This window comes from Ambystoma mexicanum, chromosome 1p (genome assembly GCF_040938575.1).
Source record: "Ambystoma mexicanum isolate Mex_15411 chromosome 1p, UKY_AmexF1_1, whole genome shotgun sequence".
Lineage (NCBI taxonomy): Eukaryota > Metazoa > Chordata > Amphibia > Caudata > Ambystomatidae > Ambystoma > Ambystoma mexicanum.
In genome coordinates, this window is record NC_090921.1 from 195,967,791 (window position 1) to 195,987,517 (window position 19,727).

The 19,727-nt window shown below is 45.6% G+C and overlaps 1 protein-coding gene across 1 annotated transcript in view; it reads right to left on the reverse strand.

Annotated features, from left to right (window-relative positions):
- Positions 1-350: 350 nt before the first annotated feature.
- LOC138465757 (extracellular calcium-sensing receptor-like) overlaps positions 351-19,727 on the reverse strand; it is an 81,720-nt gene continuing 62,343 nt past the window's right edge. Inside the window, exons 4-5 of the mRNA XM_069607225.1 lie at positions 1,367-1,490; positions 351-1,276 (exon numbers count right to left, since the gene is read on the reverse strand). Of these exons, the coding sequence (XP_069463326.1) occupies positions 351-1,276; positions 1,367-1,490 (1,050 nt within the window). The remainder of the gene's footprint in view (positions 1,277-1,366; positions 1,491-19,727) is intronic.

Below are 19,727 nucleotides of genomic sequence, written 5' to 3' on the forward strand. Positions count from 1 at the left end.
CATTGAGACATATATGGAAATTTATTGTGTCATAATATCCTATGCAAGAAAATGTGGGGTCTGCTTCAATTTTGCCATGCCCTTTTGATGCCCTTTTGAAGTTCTGACAGGATGCAGGAGAATTGGAGGAGGGCAGAGGAGAGTGGAAGTGATCATGACCCTTTCAGTGAAGTGGCACCATTAACACGCCTTTGCTTATATTTACATCCACTTCCCCATTACCTCAAAACAGAAACTGAATAATCATGTCAAAAAATGTGTCCAAGTCTTTTCATCCTGGATATATGATGATTTAATTGTGAGTCTTCAATCAGGAAGACAAAAATAGTGAATACATCTAAACTCAGTCTTTAAATCCTCTCAACCTTTCTCAGGCCTGTTCCCCGTCCCATCAGATATTCCTTTGTGTTCATCTCAGATTTAAACAAGATGATGTAGCATTTGGGGAAGAATATACAGGAAACCAAAGAGATACTGGAGGACAAGATGGCAAAGATCTCCATGGCCACCATGTACTTTCCTTTGGTGCTGAGGTAGGCTGGAATAAATGAGAGCCAGACACTGAGGAAGGCGAGCATGCTGAAGGTGATGAATTTGGCCTCGTTGAAGCTGTCAGGCAATTTTCTGGCTAGGAAGGCTACTATGAAACTGACAGTGGCCAAGACGCCAAGATATCCAAGCATAAACCAAAATGCAATGGTAGACCCCTCATTACATTCAACTATTAGCTTTCCAGTTGTGGATACAACGTTGTATTGTGTAAAAGGTGGAGAGATTATTGTCCAAGAGACACAGAGAATAACCTGAATCAGTGAACAGACAACAATGAGCATATAGGACAATGTTGGTGTCACCCATCTTTTTAAGTCACTGTTGGGTTTGGTTGCATTGAAGGCAATGACCACCATGATTGTTTTAGACAATATGCAAGAGATGCACAGAGCAAATATGATACCAAAGGCCACTTGGCGAAGGAGACATTTTTCAGGGGTCGGATAACCAATGAAAGCCATTGAGCAGAGAAAGCACAAGGTGAGGGAGATGAGCAGGACGTAGCTGATATTAATGTTGTTGGCCTTCACAATAGGGGAATTCCTGTAATGAACAAAAAGTGCTAAAACGACAACTGGGATCAAGGAGGATATGATACTGGTTGCTGCCAACATGGCTCCTAAGGGATCATTGTACTCGAGGAATTCAATAATCTTTGGAATGCAATGATCTTGATTCTGATTGGGCCATTGATTCCATGGGCACATGGAGCACTCATTGGAATCTGAAAAAAACAATAAATAAAATTACTTCTATATGACTTGGTTTTTCAGAAAATCTTGCAGTGCAATTCCAGTGATGTTCATCATCTCACCAGTTTCATTGGATATCTCCCCTTGTGAGCACGGAAGACAAAGAAAGCAGCAGATGGGTTCTCCCTCTTTGGCAAGTTTTCTTGATCCTGGAGGACAGCTGGGGCTGCACACAGAGGTAGGGACCTGGAGAAACAAAAAAGACCAGATTAGCACCAAGTTTGTTTGCATTTCTGCATCATCTTCTTTATTGTGCATTTAAGGCACAATTGTCTAATTTCATCCTCCATTTGCCCCACAAATATAAGGTATTCAAGAAAACATTATGTAATGTTGCGCTAAATGAACTTGTAGAATGCCCTATTATCAGAAAATTCTCTTGGCGCTTCTTTTGAATAATCCTAGGTGCACCCTGACCTGGCCAATCTTGTGAGATATAATGAATCCTGTACAGAAGCAGCAGATATTCAACTGAATTGAAAATTGTCAATGGATCTCAGCATATGGTTCAGTGGAATGAGTGTGACTTTGGAGCTATTCAACCAGTCAATCAGAGCACTAGATTCTAGAGGTTCAGTGGCTCTTGAAAAGGTCAAGCATATTTCGATTTGGTCAGTTTTGTTTTAATGTAAGAGTTGGATTGTATCACATAATTTATATGACATTTGTTAGCCCCTTTTTTCAGCAATAAATGATTAAAAAACACCAATCGGTTTCCCTGTTCAGTCACATATTTATTTCCCCTCTTTTGTTATCCCAAAACTAAAGAAAAAACAAAACATTTGCAAATTCCTTCAAAACATCTATTTTCTGTCTTGTGTTTCATATTCCAATTGGCTTTCTATTTGTCCTAATAGGACTTGTGTGACTTCTTCCATTTATTTTCATTACATTCTCTATTTAAATGTTACTCGTTTGACTCCTCATCATCGCCCAAAATGAAAAATAACAAAAATGGAGCTCATAGTTATTTATACCTCTTATCCAAAAAAGAAAAACAAAATAAAACATGCTTCCTTTTGTATTCCCACTAGTTTGTGAAACCTAACAAACCTATACATTTGTATGTGAAACACAGAATCATTCCTGAGCCTAATTTACAAAAAGGGTAGCATGGCGCGAAGTGACTTTGCACCTCAAATGTATGTTTTCCGATTCACATTTTGAAGTTTGCACTGGCCCTTCCCACTTTGTACCCCGCTCAAGCATTTCGCGCGGCTTGCACAGGAAGGGACAGCACAACAAATTAAAGAGTGGTGGAATATACTAACTCCTCATTAAATTAGAAAATGAGGGATAACATGGCCGTGGGTAGGGAGGTACCATGCAGACAAAAAACAAGCTGAATCAAGTGCGAAGTAAACCCTAGCACAGAAGTAATCGCGCAATCGTTACTGACTTCAAAGGAGTACGATCTTACCGCCAACCATCACCCTCGCAAAGCACACAGCGCAATGAAAGACAATGTATAAAACGTGCAATCCAGCCCAACTAACAAACAAATGCCATAATGCCGGATCTAGCATTGCTAGCACTGATATTACTACATGGAAGGAGGAGGATCGGAATATTCTATTCCCTAACAACAACATTTCGGATGCCAGATGAGGAGGTGCATGAAAGATACCGTTTTGCTCCCCATGTCATCCTAGACCTGGTAGGGAGTGGCAAAATGACCTGGCATCACCCATCATGTGCTCACAGGATGTGACACATCTGATCAAAGTGGAAAGTCAGAAATGAAAGCCGGACACAAAGTTGTCAGGTTTTTGGTTATATAGCTTTATTCAACTTAAATTGGGTGGGAAAAAAAAAAACCCTCTGACCCTATTCTAAAGAGGAGATTCTCTTCCTAAAAAACAAAAACTAAGGGTCTGTCTTTGTCAAGATGTCATAAATCAAAAGCTGTCCTTGTGTCCAAAACGTTCTTTCCTGGCCCTCACACTCAAATAAAATAAAAAAGTGATAAGGTAAATGTATATAACCTGGTACCTGTAAAAAGTGTTCTTAAACAAAAGTAGAATGGCTCCAAAGTAAATGTTATACAAATGTGAAAATGGGTGATTCCCTTCCCTAGGTTCTCTAATGATATCACAAATGTCTAAGGACATTTAAGGACTAACAGTTGTTTATGACTCCCTTGGCACACAACAATCCTGTTAGACGAAAACAGTTCTTCTTTTAAAAAAAAGTTCCTTCTTTGTTTTAACAAACACTGCTTTTGCATGACACTCCTTGTAGGTTTGCACTTTGCCTGGTATACTCCACTGCCAGGGCTCTTCATGCACTTCCAATTGCCTGGTGTACTCTCCTGCCAGGATTGATCTTGCACTTTCAAAGGCCTAATATATTCGCTTCAAAGATTTCATTTGTCTTGCATTTTCCTCTGTATTTTCAAGTAGCATATACCCTTCTTGCTGGCTTGGTATATCTACTTGACAAACAATCCTCTTTTTACTTTACTTTCTCAAAGTTTCACAAGGTTCAAAATCTTGTGCTCTTTTAATTCAAACACAATCTTCTTGTCATTTCACTTTTCATACCTTCCCATGGTTCTAATTCTCTTTTGCACAGTTCTAGAAATGCCCCAGGGTCCCCACTCTGTTCTGGCAGACTCACTGTAGTGTTTCTAGGCTTCCTCGCACTTATGCGGCACACCTTCACCGCTGGTCTCCCACTCTTCTCTCATTTTTCTGCTCCTGCACCTGCACCCTAGTATTCTCTGGCTCCTGGTAAAGACAGTGCTGCTTCTCTTGATTGCCGGAAGACACTCATGTGGTTCCCGGAATTTCGACAGCATGCCTCACTCGCACCACGTTTCTTTCCTTCTTCTATGCCGGTGAGCCACACCATCTCATTCCTCTAGCTTCTGCACACCAACTCATGCCTCCAGCTTCCACACACTGGTCCATGCGTCCAGCCTCTGTCCACCTTCCCTGGATATGTGCCATCTCCTCCTAAGCTCCTTCTCTCAGCTCAGTGACCATTTTTAAAGGTCTTGTGGACAGGCCCGTTCATCCAATTACTAGCACGTTCACCACGCTATCTGCTCTGTGTCGATTCCTGCATCCTCCTCTTCTCAGTACTTGGGGGTTTGTGGCAATTGAAGTCCAAGGTTGTTTTCTGATGCACAATTCTAGAAAGGTCTTTCTTAATGTGTCCACTTGGAAAATCAGTTCTACCTGAAGGCGATCTAGCATGGCAATAGGTCATTGGGGTATTGGGCAACAGGGGGTCTCCATCGTGGGAAAGTGGTGGATACCACATCTCATCCAATAGAGCCATGACATCCCCCAGTGGCTGTCTTCCACCATGTGATCCTCCCTCATGTAGCCACCCCCTAGGTCTGGATGAAGTAGCTGTTACCATCCCATGGCCACAAGGGAGGAGGCTACCACAAGGGAATCTGTGATGACTTCATTGGATTCATCACACCTTTCAATTCCTAGTGAGGGGATCATTCCAGCATACAAGAGACATTATTGGGGATGTATCACAGCCCACACAATCAAGGTGCCTCCACCAGGTCTTGAGCTGCATCATAGCACTTGTGCATATACACATTCACATGCAATTCACATTGCAGGCAAGGCAGTGTGTGTTCCAGGAATGCTATGCAGTTGCACCCTTACCACAGGTTGTGGAAGCCATTGACTGCACCCAAGTAGCCTTTCAAACCCCCTGACACACAGGGCAGATATTTCACAATAGGAAATATTGGCATTCCATACATTTGCAGGTGCCCTGAGATGCCAAGGGACAGATCATGCATGTGAATGCCAACTAACCAAGATGCATGCATGATAGCTACATTATGAACCATTCCCCTTTATACAAGGTCCTGGTATCTGGAACCTTTGACAACATCTGGCTCATCAGTGAAAATCAACTATCACACACACACAATCAGTCACATGACAAACAGTAACACAAAAATGACTCCAATCAACCTCACCACTGTAATTGTCATTAGGGCATCATTTGACCATGGACCTAGGTACGGGAAGGAACAGAGTGCCTCACAATTATAAGTGGAACAACAAAGTTAGGGAAGCAGAGAAAAAGGGAGCCCAGATCAAGCACAAAATTGTGACAGTGGGCAATTGGTGTCAATGGAGTGACAAGCAAACAGGAGAGACAGTGGGGAACAGGTCACAGTGTCCCAGGTAGGGCAGACAGGGAAGGGTATGTAGACCTACACGTAAGGGAAAAGACATTCCTCAAGATCTTGAGCTCTATCCCAAACCCACAAAGCAAAGTGGCAAGTCTGATGTTGATGGGGAGGAGGTGCCATTATCATGGAGCATAGACACCGTCATTTCTTTCCATCACCATCAGAGTTTGAATCTGCACACTACCTTCATTCTGATGGATTGCAGGCATCTGGAGATGCAGTGTTTCTCACTGCGGGAGCTTGGGGACTTCAGGGTCACATCTTTGTAGATGATGCAACAGGATTTGAACATGATTTGTGCCTGCAGCAGGAGCCACATCAGCCCGATGAGGGTTGGTGTCACGTGGATGAATTTGCAGAGTCCATTGATCAGTCTTGCTGCAGCATTGAAGGACACATCTCAAGGGTGGCAGTGTATTTGCAGGATGTTTCTTTCACGGATGAAGGCCTTCATTTTACTGATGACAGAAAGTACCTACCAAGTCTCTTTGGGCCTGATTCACAGAACATTTTCCTATGGCATTCCGCCATTATAAAACATTTCCATGAATCAGGACCTTTGTCTCCCTTGCTATGCGTTGTTTGAATGTGAGTTGTCTTTTGACGATCCACCCAAGATACTTGGCACAGATGTCCTGCTGTGATGTGAAGCCCTCAAGGTTCATATTAGCGAGTCATGTTGGAATGTTATTATGTGTGTTGTTGTTGGTCGGCTTCATGAAATCTGTATTTGAAGGGTTGGGGATCAGGTAAGCACTGGACATACAGGGCTGGATCAATGTGAGCCAGGTCTTGAGTCTGTGGATGCCTGCAATGGCTGATAGCTGCGGGTATATCCGTGTTTCATGCACATATTGGTGGATGTGGTGTTATTTGTATTTGTATTTGTATTTATATTTGTTTAATATTTATATTGCGCACCAAACCCATAGGTACTGGGTGCTTGACAATTTAGGGTTACATACATGGAAGTCAGTAGTATACAATCAGGAGTGAGGACAATAAATACGTGGGACCCTGGTTACATATGGGTCAGAAGAAGCCATGGATAACAGAGAGATAGCTACATACATTGGGTAGAGATGGTTACATTGATTGAGTCGATATCATACATGTTCCATGAGCAACACCAAGATAGCAGTATCTTAGTGGTGAGTGGAGAGCCAGTTTTTTATGCTAGCTTTAAAGGAGAGGAAGGAAGGTTCCATTCTGAGAGAGATGGGGATGGAATTCCAGCGTTTGGCTGCTTGGACAGGGAAGCTCGCTCCTCCGGCTGTTTTGAGATTGAACTTTGGTACCACCAAACTATGGTGTGGAGAAGATCTGGTGGAACATGTAGGTTTGCGCATACAAATTGTGTCTGCCAAATATCTCGGGGCTGAGTTTGTGAGGCATTTGTGCGTGATGGCGAGGGAGCGTAGTGTGATTCTGTCACGGATGGGCAGCCAGTTGGCACTATTTCTGTGAGTGGGTATGTGACAGGATATGGGGAGACTGAGGGCAGCTCTTAGTGAATTATTTTGGAGTACCTGGAGCCTATTTAGATTTTGTTCAGAGGTACCAAGGAATAATGTATTACAGTAATCAAGTTTGCGAGTGCTCTGGCTAGCGTTAGAGGACTACTTGTGGACTACTTGTGGAGAGATTCGAATTGCAACTGTAGATCAATTTGTTAGTATAGGCCCTGGAGGACGCAACACTACTGACCTGTCTTTTAAGAGAAAGAGTTGAATCAAGATAGACCCCCAGTGTTTTTATCTCTTTGGAGACGTTAATCATGTTGCCGCCGCTTATGAAGGAAGAGTATATGGTGTCGAGTTTGTTCAGGCGTGCCTGAATACCAACGATTATTAACTCAGTCTTATCGTCATTGAGGCAGAGACTGTTGGTGTCCATCCAGGCTTGGATTTCGCTGTAGATGTTGTTTAGCAATTTTGAGTCGTGGTCATAACAGCCAGTGAGGGGGATGAGGACTTGAGTGTCGTCTGCATAGTTGGTGTAGACGACACCCAGCTTGTCCAGGCGGTCAAAAAGTAGCTTTGTAAAAGTATTGTATAGTGTGGGTGACACACAAGAGCCCTGAGGGACGCCACACAGTATCGGAGTGGGATAAACTGAAGCAGAAGGGGGGAAGACTCTTGTAGTCCAGTTAGAGAGGAAGGATTTAATCCAGTCGGAAGCATTGGTGGAGAATGCTGCCGCTGATTTAAGGTGCTTGGTAAGAATTTGATGGTCGACAAGGTTGAATGCAGCAGATAGGTCTAGAAGTAGAAGGACTGCTAGCTTGTCATTATCCTTCGCCTTGTCCATTTGGATCTTAAGATCTAGCAATGCTGTCTCAGTACCGTGTCTGTGTCTGAATCCAGATTGTCTAAGTCCGAGGAGGTGATGAACAGGTCTAGGTTTTTTGCTCCCTCTTTAATGATGGAGGATGGGAAAATATCTCCTTGGCAGTGGGAGGGTTTTAGCCTCTTTATGATGTCTTCAACTTCCTTTGGAGTCACTTGTGAAAAGGAGAAGGGAGTGCACCTCACTCCAGATGTGTTATTGTGTGACCAATGTCAAATGGGATTACCTGATGAGCCGAACAGTAAAATGGAATAGCGGAGCTGTGATGGGGTGTGTGCATGGCGTTTATGATGTGGTCGAGAATATTACCCTTCATGTGAGTTTGGACCTATGAGTGCTGTGTGAGATTCAGTCTGTCTAGTAGGCACGGGAGACCTTCCTTCATTGACTTAGTTGCTGGCTTTCCAGTGATATTGAAGTTGCCGAGGAAGATTCAAGATTCAAGTATTCTAAGAATGAGGCAGACTTGGCTGTTCTTTGTTTTTTTCTTTTTTTTCATTTTACCTTATTGTTTTTATTATTTTTCTTTTCTGCGTCTCTCTCTTGTTTTTCCTCCTTTCCATTTTTTTGATTTTTCTGCTGCCGTTTCAATAATGTCTTCACTTCCCTGTGGGGTTTCTAAAGATCTCTCTGTTGCCTCGTGGAATGTGAATGGGGTCAATAATGTCCTGAAGAAAAAGAAAGTCTTCACATTGCTTCAGGACATGAAAACAGACATTTGTTGCCTCCAAGAAACCCATATTTTAAGTGATGAAATCTCTAAATTGGAAAAGGAATGGGTTGGTTCAGCTTTTGGTTCTTCTTTCACTTCGAGATCCAGGGGTGTGGCCATCTTAAGTCGGAAAAGATTACTGATAAAAATTTTGAGTGAGCGTGGTGATTTGGATGGCAGAATGATTGCTTTGTTGGTAGAGTTGCAGGGGGTTCTGGTGACTCTTAGCAATGTGTATGCTCCGACTGTGGACGAGGGTTCCTTTTTTAGAATGGTGGCTCAGACTCTATTAGAATTTGACACACCTAACATTATTCTCGGAGGCGACTTTAATACTGTTATTGATCCATTGCTTGACCGTAGTCAAGTTGGACGAGTGTCGTGGTGTGATCATCATCATAGGGCCCTCTTGTCACTCTTGTCAGAACACGATTTGAAGGATAGCTGGCGTCTCTCGAACCTAAATGAACGCCAATATAGTTTCTTTCGGGTGCCCATGGGGTGTATTCCAGACTGGACATGCTGTTTACGGGAGGAACGGTGACTGAGAGTTTTAGTTCTTGTGTGATTGGTAATATCCTTCTGAGTGATCATGCCCCGGTGGAGATGCGATTGAAACTTAGATATCACTGTGACAGATCTTTTTTGTGGAAGCTTAATTCACCAATTTTGTTGGACGATGATATTTTGGACCGGATTGTGTCAGAGGCTAGTTATTTTGTCGAGGAGAATCGCTCTGAAGAGGTCAGTTTAACGACAACGTGGGAGGCTTTTAAATGTAGTATGCGTGGGGTGTGCATTGGATGGTCTTGCGGTAAATGGAAGAGAGGGGAGAGGAGAAGATTGGACCTTGATCAAAAAATTGGTGAGGTTTCTCGGGATTTGATGCGGGACCGGGTAAGCTTGAAGAAACTTAAGAGGGAGTTGGAGGATGTTTTGACACTTCGGGCGGAGCGCAGTTTGTTCTATTCTCGCAGTGCTTACTTTGAAAATGGTGAGCGGAGTGATAGATGGCTTGCTTAACGGTTAAAAAAGAGAGCTTCAGAGTCTGCCGTTTCTTCTGTGGTTGACGGGGATGGCCGAAATTACTTTTGATCCAAAGAAAATCAATTCTATATTTCGTGACTTTTACAGGAATTTATATAACAAGGAGGTTGGCATCTCTGGCAGGGGGGGACTTCTTTTGGAATTTGAATCTTCCTAGGGTTCAGGATGTTGAACGTGGCCTTCTTGGGGAGGCTGTGACGGTTGATGAGATCAAAAATGCGATTTTAAAGTTAAATGTAGGGAAATCTCTGGGACCGGATGGTCTTCCGTGTGAATTCTATAGAATTCTTCCAAATTCAGCGCTTGAGCTTTTGAAAGATATCTTTGCATCTAGTAGATTGGTTGGAACTCTACCTAAAAGTACGAGACATGCTTCTATCTCTGTTTTTTTAAAAAGGGAAGGGACGGCAACTGTCCAGCAAGTTATCGTCCCATCAGCTTATTCAACACCGATAATAAGATTCTGGCTGGGCGTGGCCAGCGTGCATGCCGTAAAGACGTGCATCTGCGAAGCTCCTGCCCGCGATCCTTTTGGACTACTGCAACAGGCAACTACGGCCATGAAATTCCCTGCAAAAATATACGACAGGAAAGAGAAACTGCAGCGATCCGACCTCCGAACAAAATCGGAGTTGACAACACTCTGAACGAGGCGAGCAAAGAGACGCCCCTGGGGATCCAAGATGGCGGCGACCGTTGTGATCCCAGGCGCCCCCTCCTCGATGAACTAACACCCAGCTCCTGAGCTCGCTCTCGGCCCCCCGGAGGGGACACTGTGGAACTGCGCAACGCCGCGACCTGCAGACCGCGGACCGCCGACTGCTTGGAGCGAGCGGGGACCCTGCGCAGCGAGAGCCGGAGATGAGGGCCTCCTCTCGCTGCCCGACAACACAGGCGCTGGGCCCCACCAGTGATCGAACGTGAGGAGGAAGGAATCGACCCTCTCCAGAGGCACGGCTCTGGGGCCAGAACTCAACAGACTGAACCGCAGAGACAGGCCTGCGACACAGAACAACGACCCCCAACGCCGATAACAGTGAGTGGCTGCCTTGCGCCCCCCCACCGCCCCACGCTGCCACCGTCGGGGCCTGCGGAGGGGGGACCAGGACCAGCTGCCCTGCTCAACATAAGTCATCCTCGATTACGGCGACACTGAACTGCTTGAACCACACCACACGGGGGCAAGACTCAACGCTGCCAGGATCACCCCCCCAACATCACCGGAGGCTGAAACTAACTAGACGCGACAATAACGCGAGAAGTGGAGGGGGGGGCCAAGCTCCGGTTCCCCACCGAAACTTAATGCCGGGATAGGCACCCAACGAACAGTGGAGGCTGACACGGCGGCCCAGAGGGAAAGGATGTCTCCGCCTAGAACCAAACCGAAATCCATGACAATGGACACCTACACGACCGTCAGGCCTAAACAGCTGCCACAGTCAGACCCTATACCCACCGATGAACTATCACACGCGGCAGCGGCAACTGGTGATACGCAAGTCCTTCAAGCCATTGCAGTGCTCCGCGCCTCCATTGAAGGCAAGATTGATGAAATTAAAGTGGATATGCAGCTCATGCGACAAGACGCACGCAATCTGACTGAAAGGGTCAACGCCAATGAATCCACCCTACAGGTCAATGTCGAGAACACCACAGACCTGAAGAAGCGAGTCCTAGATTTAGAACAGCAAGTGGCAAGGCTGGAAGCGCGATCCGAAGACGCAGAAGGCCGAGCACGGCACAATAACATCAGGATCCTAGGTGTTCCCGAAGATATGGAAGGCCCGGATCCCACAGAATTTATAGAGACAATGCTGCAACAAGAAATTGGCGCAGGAAATCTCTCGCAAGGGTTCTCAGTAGAACGCGCCCATAGATCCCTTCAAAAGCGCCCTCCACCGGGCTTAAACCCGCACCCGATCATTGCAAAAATCTTAAACTTTCGAGACAGAGAGACAATATTGCGCTATTCCAGGGAAGGAGGTGTAATCAAAAGACAAGTCTCGTCAATTGTCATATACCCAGATTACACCCCCGCAGTACAGCGTGCCAGGAACTCATTCATAGCAGTAAAAGCGAGACTCTGCAAACTTAATCTGAAATACATGCTGCTCTACCCTGCTCGCCTCAAAGTCCTTTACAAAGGGAAAGCACTCTTCTTGGAGACCCCAGCCGCAGCAAACATGTGGCTCGAGCACAATAACTTGGCGGACCACGGAGAGGACCCGTCAAGGACTAACAACGGATAAAGCAGGAAGCCACGAATGCCATCACCGGCCATCAACTCCACACAGAGGTACAACTCAGCCATTTTAGACTGTAACACAACGATAGCATTATCGGGCAGAAGCACGAGGCACCACACACGACCACGCCAATGGGTGCCCCCCAAAAGAGATGTGTGAGTCAAATGCTTACACGCAGCCCGCACCGGAAGGCCTGGAGAGACCCAGAAGGCTCGGGAGCCCCCGAGCGCTGCAAGTTCTACGCAACTGCTGGGGGCAGTTCACAGTTAAATGGTTTAGTTAGCTCATTCATTAGAATGACAGTTGAAGAAGTTGATAAGTCTCCATACTACACTATGCCAACTGCAGGGAGGGAATCGGGAGGAGGGAACATGCTCCAGGAACACGGGCGCATAGACAAAACCCCTTACCAGAAACACCCCGACCACGAGAGCCCGCCTGGAAAACCGCGACCACTACAATACCCCCCATGACATGGCGATGAGAATAAAAATTATGACATGGAACGTAAGGGGCCTCGGCACCTACCTTCGAAGGAACAGAATTAAGTCCTATCTACACAGAAAGGGGATAATGATAGCACTCTTACAGGAAACACACTGCACTGCAGAATCCATCGCCAAACTCCAGGAACACTGGGGTGGGCAGGGGTACGGAACTGCTTACTCCAAGTACGCTAGAGGGGTCTATACCTGGATCCATCCCCAACTTCCATTTCAATTAAAGAAAGCAGTAAAAGACCCAGAGGGCAGGTTCGTGATACTGCTCAGAAGCATAGAACAGCAAGAAGTTTGCATAGTGAACTCTTACCTCCCCAATAGTAATGTCCCAGCCCACCTCGATTCAATGTACGATAGAGTCACACCACACAGAGATGGCCTTTTTATTTGGGGAGGGGACATTAACTGCACCCACAATCCAGACCTAGACAGATCCCTACCCTTGCCTAGGACCCCATCAGCGGCCACAACCTCACTAAACGCAGTAACGGATAGACTAGATCTGGCAGACATATGGAGGGAGCTACATCCGCAGACACGCACCTATTATTACTACTCGCCCCCCCATGGCCTCCACACAAGACTAGATTACGTCTTCGTAGGAAGGGAACACCTACCCCAGATGGAGGAGGCACGGTACCTGGGTAGGACGATCTCTGACCACTCTCCATTGGTGATAGAGTGGAACCATGCTGGCCCACGACCACCCATTCCCATGTGGTGAATGCCGGTGGAAGCCCTCAGGGACCAAGTTTTTAAAGAAGAACTCCAGGACTCAATAGACAACTACATAGAGCTACATACAGGGAGTTTAGAACACGCGAGCACCATATGGGAAGCCCTAAAAGTAGTAATATGGGGTGAAATTATAACAAAGGCCGGAGGCGTGAGAAAGAAGCTGAAAGAGGAACTAACACAAAGAGAAAGGGAGAGAGAGAGGCTCGATAACAGTCCCTTAAGCCCACAACAACGGGAAGACAAGCTCAAGGCCCTTAGAGTTGGATGCACGAAGGCCTGGGATAGACTGGCCAAGTTTGATTATACCACCAGAACGAACCGAGCACACACGGAAGCTGACAAGCCTGGTAGGCTGTTGGCTTGGCTCTGCAGGAAAGAACACCCCAGGCACACAATTACCTCTCTACAGGACAAGGACGGCAACGTACATCAAGCCCAACATAACATAAACGACACCTTTAAAAATTATTATGCGCACCTGTACTCACACGAAGCTGAAATCCCCCTAGACCAGATAATGGGCACCCTAGACGAAATAGGACTACCCAGGCTCTCCCCTACACAAGCCGAAGCCTTAGATGCTGAAATCACTGCGGAAGACATAACTGAGGCAATTAAGTCACAGGCTACATGCAACGCCCCGGGCACTGATGGGTTGCCCTCAGAATTCTATAAGTCATACGACTCCTCCCTGGTCCCACTGTTACACAAAGTCTTCCTGGAAACATACGAGCGAGGTATCCTACCTGACAGCATGAGGGAAACCCTTGTGATCCCAGTCCTCAAGCCAAACAAACCGGCAGAACACTGCGAATCATATTGACCCCTAGCCATGCTTAATTATGACGTCAAATTACTGACTACAATTCTTGCCAAACGACTTTCCAGACTTATAGGCGATATTATCCACACAGACCAATGCGGATTTATACCGGGACGCAACACAAACATGAATTTACGCAGACTACAACACATAGTCGAACAAACAGACGGGAATCCCGAGCCCTATGCCTTGCTGTCGCTAGACGCCATCAAGGCGTTCGACTCTATATATTGGGAATGGTTACTAGCAGTCCTACAGGAGTTCGGTTTTGGTCCGGGATTTGTTAGATAGGTCAGAATACTGTACACCAGACCAAGGGCTCGGGTGAAAACTGGGAGACATGTATCAGCAATATGGGACATATGTAGGGGCACAAGACAGGGATGCCCGCTGTCTCCCATGCTTTATATCCTCGGGTTGGAACCCATCGCAATCTGTTTCAGGAAACAGTTCTTTGATGCAGGGATAAGACTTGGCGGGACGGACCACATCATTTCGCTCTATGCGGACGACGTTGTATTGTACGTCAGGGATCCGCACCTTAACATTCCAACCATGTTGGAGGTCCTCGACAACTTCTCCAAGGTCTCAGGCATACGATTTAGCAGAGATAAGTCCTGCCTGTTCCCACTGGCAGGACTGAGAAGCAGAGACAGGGAGGAGCTCCCCGCACTAGGTATACAATGGCAAACCACGACATTCCGCTACCTCTGAATCCAAATAATGCACACCCCGGAGCTTATACATGAGCACAACACTGTGGCGGCGATACCCGCACTACGCAAATCAATGAGCTTCTGGGCAAAACTTCCCCTATCAGTGATGGGCAGGGCCTCAGTAGTTAAAATGATTGTCCTCCCCCGGTTCCTATACAAATTCCAGAACGTACAATACTACATCAAACCTAAGTTCTTTCGTCTGCTTGATTCAATCATTCGTGGCTTCCTTTGGGGGCAGGCCAGACACAAAATAGCACACTCTACACTAGTATTAACATACGCGCAAGGCGGTATCCAGCTCCCGAACCTTGAAAAATACTATTTAGCTGCTCAACTCAGCTTTGTGTCCAAATGGTTAGCCGACGACACCACGTCCGAGACACCCCTATTACAATCCATGATCTCCCCGATATACCTGAGAGAACTCATATGGGCCCCACAACACCTACTGAGCGACATACCCTCCATCTCTACCCTGGGGAGGCAAATATGGCAAAGGGCGAAGGAGATAACCCATCTGAAACACCCATACTCTCCCGAAATCCCATTAATCCAAGACATGTGCAAATCAAGTACGGACCTACTCCACCTTAGACACTGGGAGAGGAAAGGCGTCTATACTTGGGGGACCTGTATGACGAAGGCTCCTTCAGGGAGTTCGAGTCACTACAAAAAGAGGAGGACATACAAGCTGGCCAATTCCTCTGGTACCGCAGGATATGGGAAACGGCTAAGGAAAAATGGGACGTTTGGCCAGAGGAACCAGAGTCAGCCCCTCTTATAACGCTGTTATACAACCTGGGAGAGGGACAGAGAGCGGTCTCTCAGGTATACGGCCACCTCAGCGACATACCCAACCCAAAAAGTGAGAGAATGAAAAAGAGATGGGAAACAGATCTGAGACGGGAACTCTCAGAAGGTGAATGGAACAGAGCACTAGCATACCCCAAAGCTGTGTCCAGAAACCATAGATTCCGATTCATACAACTGAGAATGCTACGCCGGACATATCTGACCCCCTGCAAGCTAGCGAAAATTAGCAAGCAAAAGGAAGCTCGCTGCCCATGGTGCAACGCAGACGGGGCAGATCTACTTCACATGTTCTGGGAGTGCAACAAATCACAATCCCTATGGATGAAAATAAAACAGACCTTTGAAAAAGCGGCGTCCCCCAACTACAAGTGGTCCCCCGAGGAGTGCCTTCTGGGAACACACCCTAGGCAAGCCAAACTCAAGCACTGGGTGAAACTCAAGGACTTGACCTGTATACTGGCCAAAAGACACATTGCCATGGCCTGGAAAAAACCCACAGGCCCGAATTATAAGGCATGGCGTAATGAACTAGACAGGTGGATTAACGCGGAAACAAGAGCATGGGAGGACAGCGTCAACAGGTCAACTGACGAATCAAGCTCTACCTTGGAGGCATGGAAGGAAATAACCATTAGCATGCTTTCCTCCCCGGATGATAAACCCCCATGAATGAAACAAGACCCGACAACACCGTGTCGCAGGAACACAACACCCATGGCAGAGACAGACACAGATCACGCCCAGCCCCTGAAACTTGGAGCCCCCCTCGCCCCCTGCTCCCGATATCCCACCATAATGTTTGCCAAGACTTTTGAACAAAGAAGTTGAAACAAGGAGACAGTTAAATGTTGTTACATTACTTTATAAAAAAATGTTACTGTTTATTAAGCAAGTATTACTATACCTGCTATTGAATGCAGGCCGAGAAGTTTTACTGTAAGATAACAAATGGCAATAAACAAATTTGAAAATTACATAATAAGATTCTGGCTAAGGTCCTGGCGTTGCGCTTAGAAAACTTCTTGCCAGGTTTGATTGGAGTGGAACAGTCTGGTTTCATGAAAGGCAGACGTACGTCTAGCAACATTAGGAAATTGTTACTTACTATGGAGATGGCTGGTGCGGCGGACTGCGGGGCTGCTGTCCTTTCCCTTGATGCTGAAAAAGCTTTTGATAGGGTCTGCTGGGACTATTTGTATTCTGTGCTGAGGGAGATGAACCTAGGTGAGGAATTTGTTTCTTGGGTTGCACTTTTATATAACAATCCGACGGCGGACGTGAAAACTAATGGAGTTATCTCAGAGAGATTTAGTTTGGAGCTGGGCACTCATCAAGGGTGTCCGTTGTCGCCTCTTTTGTTTCTATTGGCAATTGAACCCATGTCTATATGCGTCAAGAATGAACGTGATTTACATGTGGCTGGTTGTTGGGATGTTATGCAGAAGGTGTGGTTGTATGCGGATGATCTCTTGTTTGTGCTTCAGAATTTGGATGTGTCCCTTCCCTGTCTGATGCAGGTGCTTGCAGATTTTCATGACTGTTCAGGATTCAAGATTAATTGGCAGAAGTCAGAGGTTTTGCCTCTCTCCAATGGCTGTAATAAAGAACTGGTCATGGGTTTTGGTTTAAGGTGGTGTGATACGCGTCTGCGCTATTTGGGTGTTTGATTGACATGTCCAGTCTCGCTCATGGTTGATGAGAACATGCGCATGGTGGTTAGTGCTTGTAAAAAGGACCTGGACAGATGGTCTCTTCTCAATCTTTCATTATGGGTTAAGGTGAATGCCTTACAATTGAATTTGACTCCGAAGATCAATTTTGAGAATAAAAAATTCCTACTGGGATGACTTGAATCAACTCATTCAGGATTTTCCATGAGACAGAATGCCCCCGAGATTGGCCTTATGGAAATTGCAACTCCCTGTTCACTAGGGTGGATTGGGGGTCCTGAACTTTAAGGCCTATCACCTGGCCTTCTCATCTTATTCTTTTCTTCCGTTTTTGAATGGCGACTTGGACCGCTGGGCGGTGGCGGAATCAAATGCCTATGGGCCACTTGGATCTGAGGCTTTGCTGTCCACCAATACGAGAGGTACTGGCGACAAACTGTTGGTGATGGCTTTTGTGTGCACTTCGTGGAGTAAAGTGCTGGCGTTGTTGGGTCTTGACGCTTTTAAGTGCCAGAGGTCCTCCATTTGGCTAAATACCAGGATTCGGGATAACAATAGGACGATTTTCTGGCCTGATTGGTTCCTGGCAGGTATTAAACGGATCTCTGATCTGGGGAAGGATGGTAGATGGTCTACAGCTGCTGAGCTGAGAGAAAGGAGGGGTCTTGTTAATATATCGGATTCTGCTTATAGGCGACTGAAGAGGTCTGTAGGTAAAGTTGATTGGACTGAAACCCTGGATTTCAACATCTTTCTTGGTAGTTCGAATGGACAGGGAGGTGGTTTGGCCAGCAGACTCTATAGATTGTTTGTGTCACGATTTCAAAGCAATGACAGACTTCGAGAAGTTTGGAGTGAGAGTATTGGTTCTGATATTGACACAGTTTGCTGGCGGAATGTATGTCGAAATGTTTCCTGGTGTTTGTTGAATTTAGGAGAAAGGTCGCAGCAAATTAAGATTCTCAATAGTGTATACTGGTGTCCGGAAACAGTACATAAGAGGGGAATGTCGGACAGTGATGAGTCTAAGGGGTGTGCACTAGAGACTGAATCTTTGGAACATATGTTGTGGAGCTGGGTGAGGGTCAGCGGTTTTTGGAGTGATGTCTGTGAAGTGTGTGATAAGATTACTGGTGGGGGATGTGTATTGGATTTCAAGACAGTGATCCTTGGTGATGAAGTGGGGCTGTCTGACCTTGGGTCGGGCCTCAAAAAATTGTTTTTTCGAGCTACCATTGTGGCGAAAAGGTTAATATTGCGGGGTTGGAAGAGCAGGGAGCCCCCTTTAATTGAAGATTGGCTCCAGGAGATGTACTATTTATCGAGAACTGAGAAGTTGATCTACAAATTGAAACATAAGCTGTCTTTGTATGAGAATATTTGGAATGTATTTAATGACTCCTTTTAGGCAGGAGTGTTTTTTTTTTGTTTCCTTCCCTCTTCCCCCCTTTTTGCTGATATTTGCTGGTTTGTTTAAATTGCATGTTTGTATATATAATTGTAAATAAATAAATATAAAAATAAGAATGAGGCATTGAGTGGTCTGCAGATGAGGTGAAAATGGACTGTGTCTGCTGCGATTGTTAAACAAAATAGTCAATGGTGGTGAGCTCCTGTTAGATGCATGGCCATGCTGACTCGTGAATGATGGTGAGGCCTCCACCGACATTGTTTTGTTTGATGGTCTAGTTGCACAAATCTGAAGCCTTTGGGTTTGAGGACATCTATGATATAAGTAGAGGGGACCTGGGTTGTTTGTCCAAAGTGTAATTATTCATGGCAGAATTGACTGTAGTCAAATTTGCTGTGCATCAATTTGAACTTCAGTCAAACAACCCAAAATTTACATTTCACTCCCCCCCAATCCCTCCCCCTACCTACCTGCTCATTAGCCGCTGCTTCCCCTGCAACCCTGCACCATCAGATCCGTCCCTCATATGCGGGTCAGATCTGATGCCGCAGGGGCCCTTTTTTTAATTTATTTTTTTATCTTTTCTTTGCCCCTGAAATCCAATTTCGAGGAAGTAGGAGATACACACTCAAGCCCCAAGCCCAAAAATACCAAATAGGTGCAGCAGGGGACACCCCCGCAACCCTTGACCCACATTTTTGGTATTTTTAAAAATCAATTGAATGGTAGTGGCTGAAATCGGTCAAATTGTACCATTCAATCAAATTTTAGTGGTCAAAATGGGAAGTACCAGTGGAGGCAGATGCTATAGTAGGGAAGTGACTCAAAGATTCTAATGAGAAAGAATGGCTTCCACAAAGAAATGAATGCACTTTATCAGAAAAGCAGGTTTATTGCATGCTAATGATCAGGAGGGCTAGTCCATTCCTTTTAGCCGAAAACTAACCCGATTCTCTCTGAATGACAACAAGGTTGCGGCTTATATGCATAGTTAGACAATTTATATAATCGCAAATCCCCATTGGCTAAGTCTAATACAAATTACTTTAAACCTAGCTCTAAAACCCCATTGGATACATTCACAAAGTACAGCCCCTTTGACATGTGATATTATTTCATAGTCAGTCAGGACATACTCTATCTAATACTTTTATCATTCATGAACAACTCAGTTCATTTTTCAGACCATGTGACAGAAACCCATTAACCCAGATGGAGATT